Below are 15,342 nucleotides of genomic sequence, written 5' to 3'. Positions count from 1 at the left end.
TAAAGGTTCAGGTGCATCATTTGGCGGGCTTTGAAGCGGGCCAGATTGCTTCACGTCCACTCGCACGTATCTCCTCAAAGGCCCTGCTGGGCTGAGGGGCCACTGCCCCGTTAACCCTCTTTGGATCACTGCCGCATGATAGGACATGTCTGTCTAAACCAGGTCAGCAGAGAACTTCCCAATCTGATCACACGCAAGATCAGACCCGGTTCATGGCCCGGCCCGGCCCGAAGCCTGGAAAGCTGCCTTGGCTCAGGGCCTCTGCACACACACCCCCCACACACACACCCAGATGCCCCCCATCCCGTGAGATGCCAGTTTCTCGCCTGCTGGGGGAGGAGAGACTTCCTGGACCAGTTGAGGCTTCCATTCCCAAGTGCTGGAAAAATCTTTGGGAGTTAGAATTTGGAAGCCCCTTGTTCCCCTGTGGTATGTGTGGTGTATATATTGAACATTACTGACTAATCATTTTATCTTAATTCATCACTGGACTTTATTCTGTTAATGCTTTTACGATATACACTTCCTAAAGAATTGTGGACAACGGACAATTTGAGGACGAAGAATTTGCAGTTTTAACATCCATGGTGGGCAAAAGTACTAGATTCCTTCTGAAACTGTGTTGCAGCCCTCGTTCAGAATCTGGGCTTCCCCCAAGGTAACTGGGGGGTGGGTGGGGGGTGGAGTTCCTCAGAAGCCCCCGATGAAGATGGCAATATACTTAGGCCAAGTGGAATTATCCCTGCTTGAGGTGGGCCAGGCAATAAGGAAAGGAGCTTGGAGCAAGGATGATTGGAAGCCAAGCCTGAAACCCGTGTGTGTGGAGGGGGAGGTTGCAAGGTGAGATCAAACGGGTGGGGGCAGGGGGAGCCCCACTGGTCGGTCCCCATGTTTATTTCAGCATCTTCAAGAGCAGCGGCTTCATCTGGGCTTTCAGGGGCGGGTCAATGACGATGCTCTTCAGTTCCTGGGGGTTCAGGATCCGGTTGTGGGCTTCCATGAAGAGCTCCTTGCCCAACGTCAGCTCCACCCTTTTGCGCCACTCCTGGAGTTTGGGGCGACCCTCGAGGATGTCGCAGCTGGCTCCGAAGGGCTAGAGGAGGCACAGCGGTTGACGGGGGTCTGCTTTGCAAGACCCCAAGTCTCCTCTTGGGGGAGGGGTTGGCTGTTGGGGTGGGGTGGGGGGGGCTTACTTGCATCAGCTCCACGACGGCCACCAGGTCGGCCAAGGAGATCTCTGGGCCGATGAGGAATGGCTTCTCCTGCAGGAATTTGTCCTCCAGCTTCTGGATGGCGAGGTTCAGCTCCTCCATGGCTTCGTAGAGCTTCTGTGGGGACACTTGGTGGCCTACGAAGAGCGGGATCACCACCTGCCCCACCGAGACAGGCAAAAGAGAGTGGGAGGAGTGGGCACCAGCTTCGCCCAGGGAGGCTGTGGAGGCCGGGACGGCGGCTCCCCGAGGCTGGTCCCGAGGAGGGGGTCTTCTTTTGCTGGGGTCTCCCTTCTTGTGAGGACAGTGCCAGGGGATGGGCCCCTCACTGGCATGTCTGCACGAAGGGGTGTTTGGGGGGGGCAAAACGATCTGATTGCCGAGGGCGTCCCTTGCATGGGCCTCATTATATCCGTGAGATGCCAACCATCGGCAAACTTGCTGGGGCACATGCAGCTCCCTGAGCTCAAGTGGCTTCTACGCTGCCACCCTGTGGCTCCCTGTCTTCTCCTATGTGGGGAGCCCCTCACCCCGCCCCCCGTCTCTTCCTCTGAAGCCCCTGCAGTGGGTTTGGTGGGGAAAGCAGCCCCCTTCCCTGAGCCAGGCCTCCCTTCTCCTGGGACATTGGAGTCTGTGCAGGGCCGGGGAGGTAGGGGGGAGCTGCACCGCCAGTGAGCAGGGGGCCCGGTCTCACCTTGAGCCAGAGGATTTTGGACGCGCCCGCCCGAATGGTGCTGACCTGCCAGGCCAGGTACTCGTCCACACGGGCTCGCTTTTTCATATCAGGCGGGTACCAGTAGCTGGGTGTGTTGTACTTCCGGGTCAGGTAGAGAAGGATGGCTGTGCTGGTGAGCAGAAGGCAAAGAGCCAAGGCATGAAAAAGGCTTGCTTTGAGGCAACTTAAGAGATCATCAAGCCCAACCTACTGCTGGGGGCAGGATCCAATCGCCTCTTCGGCCATACAGAACCTTCTGCTCCAAAGGTCAGCCATTCTGCCGGACAACAGCTGCCGCCATCAGGATGCTGATGCTGCCGCCCTTCCTGCTCCTCTGAGGGGCAGAGACCAAGCCTCCCGCTCCCCTCTCGGATAGACCTCCAGATTTCTGCCAACTGTTCTGACCTCTCGGGCCCAAATGCCTGCGCCTGCCTTGCCTGTCCTGGCAACCTCCTGGGTGCCGACAAAGTGGGCATTGTATTCCCAGAGCTGGTCTGAGCCAGCCCGCTCCCTCCTGGAATCCGGCCCTTGCCTGTGGCCGCCCATGGACATGGGGGGTGGGGGCTGCTCCGATGCCAGGCCCTTGTCCCTGCTAAGGCAGAACCTGCTACTCCTCTGTGTAAAAACCCCACCCGTCATACTCAACCGGACCTCTGGACTCTCTCTTCCTACATTGGGACCAGCCCCTTACAAGCTCAGCCTCCATCCGCTCAATGCCCTCTGCTGGATTTGGCTGCTTCAGTCCCCTTGGCTGCCTTGGCTGTTCTCTTTCGGGCGTTGGGGCAGCATGAGTTGCCCTAGTGGGAGGCAGTCACACGCCTCTCCTTCCTTCGGGGGGTGGGGGTGGTGTCCAAGCATGCCTTTCATGCACAAACCCCAGCCTTGCTAAGGAAAACCCAAACGTGCTGGCTGAGCAGCCAGCGTTTCTGCCTGGTTCCCAGGCTCAGCCCAGATCCCTGAGCTGTGGATTCGCTGGAGGGAAGGCCAGATGTTCTGCTGCCACAGCTGACCAGGTGCACAATGGCTTTCACTGCTGCCCTGTGCATCCCGCACTGCCGTGCATCTGAGCAGCCCCTCCTCGGAATTTATTTATTTATTTATTGAATTTATATTGCCATGACTATTTGCCCATGGCGACTTGAGGCGGCTTACAGAATGTAAAACCATATTTAAAATAAAACAATAAAAACAAACAAAAAGAATCAATAAAGTACAATAGAACAAAATCTGAAAAAAAATGAAAAATTAAAAAATCCCCCCCACCATCTGAAGAAGTATTAGAGTGGGGGCCGTTCTAATCTCTGGGGGGGGCGGGGGATGATGTTCCAGAGAGAGGGAGCCACCACGGAGAAGGCCCTTCTTCTGGGTCCCCCCAGGTGTATCTCCCTCGGGGATGGGACCCGTCACATTCCCTGCCTCCCCGCTCTGATGGGTTGGGTGGATGTGACCGGCAGGAGACGTTCTCTCAGATCACCTGGTCCCAAGCCATGAAGGGCTTTAAAGGGGACAACCAACATCTTGAATTGCAGCCGGAAGCAAATCAGCAACCAATGCAGCTCCCGCAGGAAGGTGACACATGTGCACACCGGGGTCTGCATAAAACCAGGCAGGCATCTGCATTTTGCACCAACTGGAGCTTCCGGATGCTCTTCAAGGGCAGCCCCATGTATTGCGTTGCACTAATCAAGACAGGAAGTGACCAGGGCATAAGTGACTGTGAGTAGGGACTGTTGGTCCAAGATAGGGCGTAACTGGTGCACAACCCGCAGTTGCGCAAAGGCCCTCCTGGCCACGACTGCCACCTGCTCTTCGAACAGCAGTCATGAGTCCAGGAAAACGCCTAGATTATGCACAGGGTCTGTTTGGGGTAGTGCCACCCCATCCAAGACTAAAGGTGGTAATTCTCCCTGAGCCAACGAACCCCAAACTCAGAGCCACTTGGTCTTGCAGGGGTTTAGTTTCAACCCGTTGCTCCCCATCCAGCCCATAACAGCCTCCAGGCAGGGAGGACACAGCAACACTTAACTCACCACAGGCCGAGACATACAGCTGAGCCTCATCAGCATATTGGTGATACCTCAGCCCATGGTGACCGGATGATCTCACCCAGCGGCTTCATATAAATGTGGAACAGGAGAGGAGAGAGTACCGAGCCTTGAGGAACCCCGTAAAGCAGTGGGCGAGGGCTGGATCTCTCCCCTCCTATCAACACTGACTGAGACTGGCCTCCCACTTCCATCCCCCGAAGCCACCCCAGAAGAATCCCATGGTTGATAGTATCAAAAGCCGCCGAGGCTGAGGGTCAAGTAAAACGAGGATTGATGCATTACCCCCATCCCGCTCCCACTAGAGATCATCCAAAAGTGTGACCGTTTCATCCAGAAACCTCTGGAGCAGCTGTGTGACCATCTTCTCAACCACAAAAGGGAAGATTGGAGACAGATTAGCGCAGGGGTGGGCAAACTTTTTGGCTTGGGGGCCTCATTGACTTTTAAAATTTGACAGACAGGCCGCCACCTGGTGTCGAAATGCCTGTCATTACAAGTCAAAATCAAATGAATGCAATCATTCAATCATTCACATGAAACCTTAATTCTGTACCAATCTTCGGCGGGCCGGATGTGGCCCGCAGGCCGTAGTTTGCCCACCCCTGGATTAGCGGAAGCAGACCAGGATTTCACCCCTTTGGCCTCGGTCTAGCCTTTGGCTAGTTAGTACTGCAGCCAGGAGAGTTTCGGTTGGGGGTCCAGCAGGCCCCGAATGAGAGGTGACCTCTTACACTTCCGGCATTCAAACTGCGGGTACCGCTGTCCCCAGCCCAGCTGCCCCTGGAAGGAACTTTTTATTCCAGCCGCAGGGCACAAATCCACTTGCTTTTCTACTTGGGCCTATAATGCTGCTTTGTTTTCTCTTGGGGATCTGAAAGCAGCCGACCTTCAGTTGCTCCAAGCGGGCGTGGCTGCTCCCCCCTCCCCCCCTGCTCATCCGGAGCTCTCACCTCTCTTCTAGGATGAAGTCTCCATCCTTCAGGACAGGCACTTTTCTTAGGATGTTCACCTTGTTAAATTCCTCAGTGAAGTGTTGCCCTAACATGGATAAAACCGTATCAACCAAAAAGGAAAGTCCACAACAGAGATGGTCTTCAGCCGGTTCTGACCAGTTCTGGAGAACCGGTAGAGGAAATTTTGAGTAGTTTGGAGAACCGGCAAATGCCGCCTCTGACTGGCCCCGCCAACCCCAACTTTTCTCCGCCTCCCATTGAGTCCCGGCTGATCGGCTGGGTCTCCTTTGGTTGCCCTGCCCAGGAGAACGGAGCTGAAAAGCAGGTTAGTGGGGTGGGGAGGGAAGGGGGATTTTGCAATCTCCTTCCCCTGCCACACCCACAAGCCGTGCCACACCCACAGAACCAGTAGTAAAAAAAAATTGAATCCCACCACTGGTCCACAACCCAAAGCAACAGGCTTTCCACCCATCCTCCCCTCTGCTTCTTAGCTGAGCTCAGTCCCCCAAACTAACTCACAGGTGCCAGGAGGGGGGGCTCCAGGTGGGTTGAGGGTCCAAAAATCCCAGACAGGCCTCTTCTCACTATTCCCCTCCCCAAAGCCCCCAGGATCCCCAAAGGTGCTGGGGGGGGGGGACGACTGTTGGGGGGGAAGCCCTTTCTCTTTGACCTCCACCGTGATAGCTGTGCCCTAGAGCAGGGGTCTCCAACCATGGCAACCTCAACTCCCAGAATCCCTCAGCCAGCAAAACCAAGAGGACTCTGCGAAAGCATCAGGGTGGGAAGACCGCCGATGGCTCCAAGATCTCGGAGAACCTTCCAGGCGGCTTGTCTGCCCCTCCGGTGCCTCAGACAGGGCGGCCTCTGGATGGGGTAGCTGGAATCTGCTCCCTGGGGAGGACAGGACATGGCCGAGGCAGATGGCCAAGGAGATGCCCACAGGCGTCCCTCAGGCCCCGCTGGCCGCCTCTGAAGCTTCCTGGAGGTGGTGGTGGAGCCTGGAGAAGATTGGGGGCAGGAGAAAAGCGGGGCTGCAGGGGAACGCCACCCCCCATCTGCCCCCACCTTTCAACATCTCCACAGGCTTCATCATGAAAGGGATGTTGTTCTTTTTGGCGAAGATGTAGACCGCCCTGCAAGGCTGGGAAAGCAGGTCCAGGTAGAGCTCTAGCACCATCGCGAGGACCAGCCAGAAGGTGGGCGGCACCAACGGAAACCTCAGGCATCTGATTGGCTGACGGAACAAGCGGCCCCGTGGCCCAATCGGGCCAGGCCTTTGCCCGAGCCACCTGGTGGGCAGCCCTTAGGCCACGCCCGCGGCTGCTCTCGTGGCTTGGGGGTGTGAGGGGTTTGGGGGTTCGGCACCCCTCCTTCTCCAGGGCAGGACGGAGCCCAGTGGATGCGGCAGCAGTAACCAACATGGGCCCTTCTGCTATTGATGGCCCACGTCGCTTTCATCCCCTTCCCACAAGAAACGGGAAATCAACAATAGAAATGGTGGCTTTCCTGAAGCATTTTGGGGGCTCTGCTCCCCTTAAAGTGAGTCCTTTTCCAGCCGTCAGTTGAAATCCTGTTTTCAATCAGTAGCACAGCTAATTTGGCTGCTATGCCCACCTGTTCACATGATACACTAAACTAAAAACCCAGGTTGTCGCTAACTGAGCTTGGCATGCTATGAAAGTGACTTAATTTAACCAATCTGTTAAACCGATTCCTCTGTTTTGCCAGTTGGAAGGTCTGCAAAAATCCAACATTCCCATGTGGACCCTCTTCCCACCTCCTGGGTGCCTGTTCAACCCCTGCAGCCATTCAGTGGCAGCAGCTGAGTGAAAAGTATAGGTAGTCTTCGACTTACGACCACAACTGTGCCCCAAATTACTGTTGCTAAGTGAGACAGTTGTTAAATGAATTTTGCCTCACTTCATGACTTTTTTTTTGCCAGCCAAGCAAGAGTTGGCTTGCTGTCAGGATTCCAGCGATTGCCCTAATTAAATCATGAGCCTCGAGCCAAACTTTAAAAAAACTGCCAAAGATTTATTAGGATCGACATACTGGCATGACCTGTATGAAGCCAACTCTGGCATACGTAATTTACAGTCCCCTGTAACCCTGTCCCCCACCCCACCCACCCCCGGTGTGTCATAAATCAGATTCTCCAATTAAGCACCTTCACGTTCTCTGGTTAAGGAATTTTGCTTGAGATGAGGTTGGAATGGGCTTCTGAGTTCATTCACCTTATGTTCCTTCAGGTTTTTTCAACCCTCTTTCTTATGGCAACTTGGAAACAGGCATAGGAATGTTTTACAGCAGGGGTCCCCAACCTTGGCAACTTTAAGGCTTGTGGACTTCAACTCCCAGAATTCCTGGGAGCTGAAGTCCACAAGCCTTAAAGTTGCCAAGGTTGGAGACCCCTGTTTACAGGTTGACATCAGGGTTGTTAAGTAAATCACTGCAGTTGCAAAGTTACTAACATGGATGTTAAGTGAATCTGGCTTCCCCATTGACTTGGCTTGTACAGGAGGTCGCAAGCGGGGGGATCACTTGACCAATGGGGACACAGCAACGGTCATAAATACATGCCAGTGACCAAGCATCCAAATTCCGATCACATGAGCAAAGGGACGTGGCAGCGGTCGTATGAAAAATGGCCATGTCACTTTTTTTCAGTGATGTCGTAACTTTGAATGGTCACTAAATGAACCGTTGTAAATTGAGGACTGCCTGCGCCTGTTGGCCTCCACCCCCTTTTGCCTCCAAAATCCCTTGAAATTCAAGTCTACATGGAACTTCAGGTCAAGTGGGAAAAGATGTTATGCGTCTCTCTTTCTGAGTTGCGTGATTGTGGGTCTGCTTGCCTTGGCACTTACCTGGCGTGGCTCTCAATGTTTATCGGAGGAGGAATTTCTCATCAGCCAGGCAGAACTGGGGGCGGAGGGAGATTGGCTCAAGGTTCCCCCAGCTGGCTTCCCTGCCTAAGCAGGAGCTTTCCCTGCTCCCAATCCAGGGCCTTAACCACTGCATCATGCTGCTTCTCCAAGTAGAAACACAAATTGATAGGAATTACCATGGTTTCCCCAAAATAAGACCCCGTCTTATATATTTTTGCCACCAAAAAAGGCACCAGGTCTTATTTTGGGAGGGTGTCATCTACTGACTAGTCTCACTTTGCGCACGTTGCCCCTGGCCTCCTTTTCGCTGTCAGAGGCCTTCAGGAACTTCTGTGGCCGGCAAGCCTATCCTGAAGGCCTCTGCAGCGATAAGAGAGCTCAGGATCGATCCAGAGCTTTGTTACCAGCTCCAGAGGCCTTCAGGAAAGCCTGGCCAGCCTTGCCAGCTGCAAAAGAAATGGGCCGGAAAGGCAGGTGTCTGGGTGTGCGTGGCCTGGCTACAACTGTCCAAAGGTAAGTAGTAGTAGCTCCACCCCCCCACCCCCACCCTAGCTTAATTTTTACCTGTCCACTCTGGAGTTGGGTGGGATCTTAATTAGGGCTTATTTTGGGGGGTAGGGCTTATATTGGGCGCCTGTGTAAAAATCAAGCTAGGGCTTACTTTCAGGGTAGGTTGTATTTTGGGGGAAACAGGGTATTTGTTTGCTCCTCTCCAAATGGACCACAAAGCTGCTACCAGGCTGGAATTGGCCAGGAATCTGGACGAAAGAGGGACTGGCCTCCACTATGACGTGACCTTTCCTGTCTAGCTGAGCAGAGCCTAGAGGCGCCCAGGCATAGGGAGAAGGTTGGGGGCAACCACCTTTCCAGGACCCATCATCCTCGGCATTGAGCGCCCTAGGCCAGGAGTAGAGAAAAGAGGGAGGACGCCTTGGGAGCAGGGCAGGTGATCACTGGAGGCTCCCCAGGAGGAGACCCTGTGGCCCCTGTCCCTTTCTGACTTGGGTGGGGCACACACGTCACGGAGCCTCTCTGCTCCACCAGCTCCCTTCCACCCATTGCTTAGCCACGCGTTTCCTGGAGGTGGTTGAAAGGGCAGAGGGTCTGTCCTGGTGGGCAGAGAGCCAGTCTCCAGGGATCAGGATGACTCCAGCATAACAGTGGAGCTCGTGCGACGGCCGCTGGACGCCTGAGGGGGCTTTAGCCAGGATGGCCTCCAGTAGACATAATTCTAAGTGAAAAGTTAACAAACCCGGAGATGGAAAGATGACCAGGCACGCTATCCTCCCTTGTGAAATTCCTTTACTCATCTCATCATCTTTAACAAAACAGGAGCCAGTTGCTCCTTCAGCTGTGGGTCGATCTGTATGGTGCTCAGCTTACTAATGTTCAGGATCAATTCGTGTGCTTGCAGGAAGAGCTCCTTCCCAATCGCATCTTCTGTCCTTTTGCGCCATTCGACCAGTCTGGGCCTGTCCTTGAAAATGTCACACCCAACGCCCACAGGCTGCAGAAACAGGGGGGGGAAATGTGGAGGGAGGCAAACAGCGACATCAGATAAGCTGGCAGAAGATCAGGGCCAGAGAGATCTGTGGGCTCTCTAGCCTGTGCCACTGAACCTGCTCAGGTCCCGTAGGGGCCTGCGCCCCTCCCTTCTTGTCCCACCAGAGTGAGGGTTGCTCTGATGCAGGTCTCCCTTCCTGGAGGCTGCTCTTGCCGTGGGGAAGGGGGGCAGCTGGTGACGCCCTTTCATAAGTCAAGGAGTGCAATGGGCAGAGGAAGAGGAGAAAAAGCCTCTGCTAAGAAAATGGCCGGAGAGAAGAAATCTGACTAGTCCAGACTAGGATTATAACCTGAGTAAGAGTCTCAGGCGAGACCCTTCCTGGATGTCTTGAAGATAAAAAGGAGGGAGCGCAAAGCTCATTCAGACTCGCCAAATTCTGCTCCTCTGGCCTTACAATAAATAGCAATAGCATGTAGACTTAGATATCACTTCACAGGGCTTTACAGCCTTCTCTGAGCGGTTTACAGAGTCCGCCTCTTGCCCCCAACAATCTGGGTCCTCATTTGACCCACCTCGGAAGGGATGGAAGGCTGAGTCAACCTGGAGCCTGGTGAGATTCGAACTGCTAAATTGCAGGCAGCCGACAGCCAGCAGAAGTAGCCCTGCAGTACTGCATTCTAGCCACTGCGCCACCGCAGCTCTTATAAAAGTGTTTTTAGCAGGTGGGACTTTGATTTTCAGGTCTGGTCTAGCTGGAAGGGCAGGTGATGTGTGCACCTGGGAAAGCCCCCGTTGCACCTTTGAGAGGAAAGACCCAGCAGCCCCTCTGGGTGTCACCAGAGCCCCCCCTTCGTTAGCCTGCAGCTCATTGGCTGTTGTTCCCCCCCCCCCCCATTGCCCGCCCCCTGGAGCTCTCCGGGTCTTTCCGTTGCTTCCTTAGTGTGTTTCCTCTCCTGGCACTTTGGCCAACGCACAGCCCTCTGCTGCTGAAGGGCAATCAGGCCCAGGGGCGGATGAGGGCCCAGCACCCTCAGGGTCACCTGCATGAGGTCCACGATGGCCACCAGGTCCGCAAGAGAGACTTCACTGCCCACCAGGAAGGGCTTGTCCTGGAGAAACAACCCCTCCAAATAATCCAGCGCCATGGCCAGGCCGTCCATCACCTCTTGCAGTTTCTCTGGCGGGAGCGGCTGCCCCGTTAACAGGGGGATCAGCACCTGCATCAGAGGGAGGAGAACCGGTCATCCCTACGAGAAAGCAGCCCAGGCCCCGATGGGGAGGTGGGCTCAGGGGCATCAAGGGAAGGATTAGATGTGCCTCCTCGTGTTTAGAAACCCTTTAATTTCCCCTAGACGTGGAGGAGACTGACCGAGCAGGACAGTCCACATAAACAGTAGCAAACTCCATGTCAGAAACATTCAGAAATGACTCTAGACATACTAAAACTCCCCTATTGCAATGCCCTCCTGTCATTCGGCAGGGAGTCTATGTGTGGGAGATGCCTGCTCCCTTCTTCCCTTCCCTTTTTTTTAAATCCATCTAGGGCAAAGTGAAGTTCCTGGCCTTCACCTGATATGAACACACCTGGGCATTTGAGGATTCCCCCCCACCCAGGAAAAGGCCTTACTCTCCTCCCAGGTGGTTCTATTTTCTGAGCCAGAAATGCACACCTTGCTGGCTGTGTTTGCTTTGCCTTAGGAAAATAAACACGGCTCCTTCCTTCTGTAATCCAATTACGCTCAAAGTCTACCCAAGAGGCGTACATTCCCTCCCTCTGGATTCTTTGCTCTTTTAAGCAAGCAAAAGATACACTGTCCTTTCTACCTCATGCGTGAATGAATCGCCTTCATGTATAGCGGTACACTTGGTGCCTTAAATGTTTTTCCCTTAATAGCAGCAAAAGTAAGCAATCAAGCTGAATAAAGGGAGAATACAAAGGAAGCTAATTTTTCAGTTAGCGGGTGAACTGTAGAACTTGTTCTCCCAAGGCACGTTGTTGGAAACCGGGCTGGGCAGCCTTTGAAAGCATTTAGAGAGCTCTGCACAGCTGCATCCAAGACCATTTGCACGGCTACCTGGATCCTGAGCAACAAAATCCAGTAACCTCTGCAGTAACTCTGGGCTCAGCTCAGTAAGCTGTAGGCTGGAGCTTGAGGGTAGTTGCCTGCCCAGAAGAGGCATCCCTGCCTTGTCCCTTTGGCACGAGGACACCAGCCACCACTCCTTTCCAAAGAAGCAGAAGTAACTGTGGGTGGCTGAGCAGGGTGAGCTGCTTGTGATGTCCACGTGGCCTTGGTGGGGCCAGAGCACTGAGCTACGGGAGCATGTGGAAGGCCAGCCACATTCTGTTCTTGGGATGCTCTTGTGGAGATGGAGCTGTCTCAGAGAAGAGGAGGTTCTTAGCAGTGGCCACCTCATGCAACTGAGGTCACAAACTGTGATGGTACTCTAAAAGTGGATGGATGGATGGATGGATGGATGGATGGATGGATGGATGGATGGATGGATGGATGGATGGACGGACGGATGATCAACTTTGGCCTGCTCTCTTTTCAACATCTTCCAGGGAAGGATCTACTGAAGTCCCTCCTTTGGATGAGAAATTACTGTACTTGCAAATGCTGACCTTTGATCTTGAGCCACATGGCAGCATGTAGTAGGATAGAGATGGGAGGAGGGGGGCATGTGGGGAGAGAACCTATTCAACCACCTGCAGCAATTGCCATTTTGTCACCTTAATCTGTTTCTTTTTTCTCTGTTTTACAAAAAAGGCTGTATTAACTGTACTTGATTGCCAATGTTAGGGTAATAAATAAAGGAAAGAAGTAAAATATAACATTATGTAGAAGTATTTATCACTATAGGGGATTGGGGAAGATTGCAATCTTGTAGGTGAGTAGATAATTTTTTTAGGGGGGAGGAAGGGGGAGTGTTGCCTTGGGTGCGCGTGAATGAGCAACCTGGAGAAAAAAGTGAAGTATTGGGCAAATTATATAATGAACACAGATTGGAGGTTTCAACAGTTGGGGACAGATCTTAAATCTTCTGGGTCAAGCTGAGGCTTCCCAAATCTCCAGATACTCTTCCAATGCTCACCTTAATCCACATTGTCTTGGGAGCATTGGATCTGATGGTAGCCTGATGCCACGATAGGTATTCGTCCACCTTTGCTCGTTTCTGTAGATCAGATGGGTACCAGTGATCTGGGGTGTTGTACTTGCGACTCAGATACAAAAGGATGGCCGTGCTGACCAGATTCACGGAAATCGAGGACAAGATCACAAAAGGGTCACAAAAGGAAGGCGGGAGTTAGTTTCTGCAGAGGAGGGGCCGATGAGCAAACACAACTGAGCACCTGGCTTCGTTAAGGCACTTCAGAATGTGGATTGTCAAAGGCGAAACAACTAAGACAAGCAAAAGTATTCTGGGCTTTCAATTGTCCACCTGGTCTACTGAAGTTCTCCAGAACATTTCCAGATGTCTCATGTAAACGAAGATAACCACAGAGAGGCATGCTGGTTCTGCTCCATTTCTGATGAATTCCCACCCTCCCACTGTGCAATCAAACTCAGGAATGAATGCCTTGTTACCTGGTGTCATCTGGGATAAATAAGAAAAGACTTCCCCAAGGAATGTCTTTAGCTGTCAATCCATTGTAACCCCTGGCCCTAAACCTGCAGGGGGTCCCAGCGATTTTGTTCCCTGCTGGGCCTCCTCTGACCTTCTCTCCAAGCCTGGCTTTAGACAAGGAGAAACGGGACGGGGGAAGCTTTCCTTACCCTTCTGACAAGATAAAGGTCTCATCCTTCAAGATAGGGACTTTCTTCACTCTTGTGGCCTCCTTGCGCTGCTGCGACCCTTGAAGTCAAACCAGATATTCCACCATGAGGCTCGAGAGAGGCTAAAAGCAGAGAAGGCCCCCTCCCCTTAGTTCCTGGCTACGTCTGTCTGGAGTGGACACCAGAAATCTCCTTCGACCCAAGTCTTCTCTGAATTACAGCTAGAAAGATGGATGGGTAAAAGTTGTGCTTACGGGTCCCTCTGAAATGGTGAAGTGAGAACTGTCTGAACTCGGCTTTCTGCAGTTGAAATTGACTGGGAAATTGGAGATGGTGTCAGATAATCTCAGAATTAGATTCTTCTAGCAAATCTGATATGGATCAGAAATGGGTCAACGATTTTTTCTACCCAGGGAAGAAGCGGTTGAGCAGACAGCACAGACAGCTGTCAACTCACAACTTTTAAGCTACAAATGGGAGCGCAGCGTCGTATTCCAGGCTTCATACCGTAGCAACTTACTTTGGAAAATGAATAATGAATGTTGTAATTTATTTCTGTGCATCTCTAAACTCTCCAACGCAAAGATGATGAAGATCTTTTTGTAAGCTGCCAGGTCACAAGAGACCCACATAGCCCTGGACTGGGATTAGTTACAGAAAGACTGTACTGGATACGACACTCAAAGGTGGTTTGAGCGGCCACAGAGCCAAAGTACAAGAATCAGGTTGCTTATCTTATCAGCAGAAAGAACCCCAGCCAGTTTGGGTGCAGACAAGAGCTCTCTTTGCAACTTCAAATGGCCCTTTGGACCCTTTCAAGTTGTATTTACATAGCAAACAGGGAACTCTGCACTGCTGCAAGAGGGCTTCCAGTGAAATGATTGGGGGCCGGGCACTTACTTACGCCCCCATCCTTTCCCCAATGCGTCATCCTGGCTCTGTTGGGACACGCCACGCGCACCTGAAGCCCCGAAGGAGGAAAACAGTGGCAGGCATTTCCAACAGTGGGAAGATCTCACTGGATTCTTGATGGTTAAGGCAACTCAGCAGGGGAAGATCCCTAACAATATTACACCTTGCGAGCAGGTGCTCAACGGTAGCCCTCATGTCGTCCTCCCCGCTGCTGAGAAGTCAAGAGGCATCCCAGTTCGCAGTTCTGCTGGGGACCCAACTGAAATTCATTCCACCCATTTGGGAGAAACTAATTGGAGGGTGCCAAACCACAGGACGCCCCCTCTCCTGTCTCTGCACCTGCAGACCATACCTCGGTTCTCCATTCATGTAAAGCCTGAGCTCCTCTTACCCGACGGGTGCGTTGCCCCCCCTTCCGCCTCTGCTCCAGGCACCTTAGTCCCCAGGATGGAATCTGGCAAGAGGAAGAAGGCACCTGCGTAACAAAAGCTTTCCAGTGCAAGACCTTTCCTCCAGTTTGCCCCCCCCCGCACCCCGTCTCCTATCACCCCGTGGCAGAGTCCCTCCCATTTGTTGGGCCCCATGAAACCCAACGAACAAGGCAGGGCCCACCCAACCACTGGCCAGAGAGAGCCAAAGGGTCCCCCCGAAGGCAGCTCCATCTCTGTTCCCCCCCAGCTGAGACAGCCCCTCCCCAGATAGGCACCTGTATGGGGCTCTCCTCACCTTTGAACAGCTCCACGTTTTTCAGCTCAAAGGGGATGTGGTTCTTCTTGGCAAAGAGGTAGACAGCCCGGCAGGGCTGGGACAGAAGGTCCAGGTAGAGCTCCAGCCCCATATTCTTCCACCAGCTGGATGGATGGAACGGCTGAAGACTAGGGAAGGGAGGCCGGTGCTCACATGCGTCCTTCCGCGAGAGGCTCTCCCAGAAGGGAGAACGGGGCAAAGAGCTGAAAACTGGGAGCCAGGCCAGGCCAGGTTCCGCCCTTAGGGGCAGGCAGCAACTTCTTCTGTTGGAAAAAGCAAAACCAAAACTCTTGTGGGGACAAGCGACAGGGAAAGCAGCCCACAATGACCCACTGTGAGCTTAAGAATGGGGTGTGTGTGTGTGTGTGTGTGTCAACTCTAGGGGGTGTTACGAGATTTCTTGGTTGTAGCAAATATCATGGGCTGTTCGGGAGTGCCGGCGTTTAGTTGGCCTTATAAATGCACACACCTGAAGCTCCGGTTCACAACGGACGTTACGATAAAATAAAATATGAATTGAGTATTTCTCATCACACCGTACTGGATTTCGGTTAATATGCTTACATCAAACGGAAGACTTAGTAA

General features: G+C 53.1%; 2 protein-coding genes across 2 annotated transcripts; both read right to left on the bottom strand.

The window, feature by feature from the left end:
* Positions 1–473: 473 nt before the first annotated feature.
* Positions 474–6,156, bottom strand: LOC113422136 (glutathione S-transferase theta-1-like). Its single transcript, XM_026682881.2, has 5 exons — positions 5,993–6,156; positions 4,925–5,012; positions 1,906–2,056; positions 1,194–1,370; positions 474–1,093 (listed from the first exon to the last, which is right to left on the bottom strand). The coding sequence occupies exons 1-5, from the start codon at positions 6,102–6,104 to the stop codon at positions 893–895; spliced, it is 729 nt and encodes a 242-aa protein (XP_026538666.1). The 5' UTR covers positions 6,105–6,156; the 3' UTR covers positions 474–892.
* A 2,947-nt stretch (positions 6,157–9,103) lies between these two features.
* LOC113422135 (glutathione S-transferase theta-1-like) lies at positions 9,104–15,126 on the bottom strand. The gene is made up of 6 exons (XM_026682880.2): positions 14,737–15,126; positions 14,402–14,464; positions 13,099–13,177; positions 12,416–12,566; positions 10,360–10,536; positions 9,104–9,322 (listed from the first exon to the last, which is right to left on the bottom strand). The coding sequence occupies exons 1-6, from the start codon at positions 14,846–14,848 to the stop codon at positions 9,122–9,124; spliced, it is 783 nt and encodes a 260-aa protein (XP_026538665.1). The 5' UTR covers positions 14,849–15,126; the 3' UTR covers positions 9,104–9,121.
* Positions 15,127–15,342: the final 216 nt, after the last annotated feature.

The sequence above is a fragment of the Notechis scutatus genome, chromosome 13 (genome assembly GCF_049901735.1).
Source record: "Notechis scutatus isolate UNSWTSFEM ecotype Mainland chromosome 13, rNotScu1.2, whole genome shotgun sequence".
NCBI lineage: Eukaryota > Metazoa > Chordata > Lepidosauria > Squamata > Elapidae > Notechis > Notechis scutatus.
Note: the sequence above shows the minus strand (reverse complement) of the source record. Positions and strands in the feature narration are given on the sequence as shown.

Excerpts from the sequence above, each read along its gene's own strand:
- LOC113422135 (XM_026682880.2), bottom strand. The coding sequence starts at position 14,848 with ATGGGGCTGGAGCTCTACCTGGACCTTCTGTCCCAGCCCTGCCGGGCT. Across the intron at positions 14,465-14,736 it reads AAACGTGGAGCTGTTCAAAG|ATTCCATCCTGGGGACTAAG; the intron begins GTGAGGAGAGCC and ends TCCTCTTGCCAG. Across the intron at positions 13,178-14,401 it reads GGGGGCAACGCACCCGTCGG|GGTCGCAGCAGCGCAAGGAG; the intron begins GTAAGAGGAGCT and ends TTTGACTTCAAG.
- LOC113422136 (XM_026682881.2), bottom strand. The coding sequence starts at position 6,104 with ATGGTGCTAGAGCTCTACCTGGACCTGCTTTCCCAGCCTTGCAGGGCG. Across the intron at positions 2,057-4,924 it reads GACTTCATCCTAGAAGAGAG|CACAGCCATCCTTCTCTACC; the intron begins GTGAGAGCTCCG and ends TCTGCTCACCAG. Across the intron at positions 1,094-1,193 it reads CCGTCGTGGAGCTGATGCAA|CCCTTCGGAGCCAGCTGCGA; the intron begins GTAAGCCCCCCC and ends TGCCTCCTCTAG.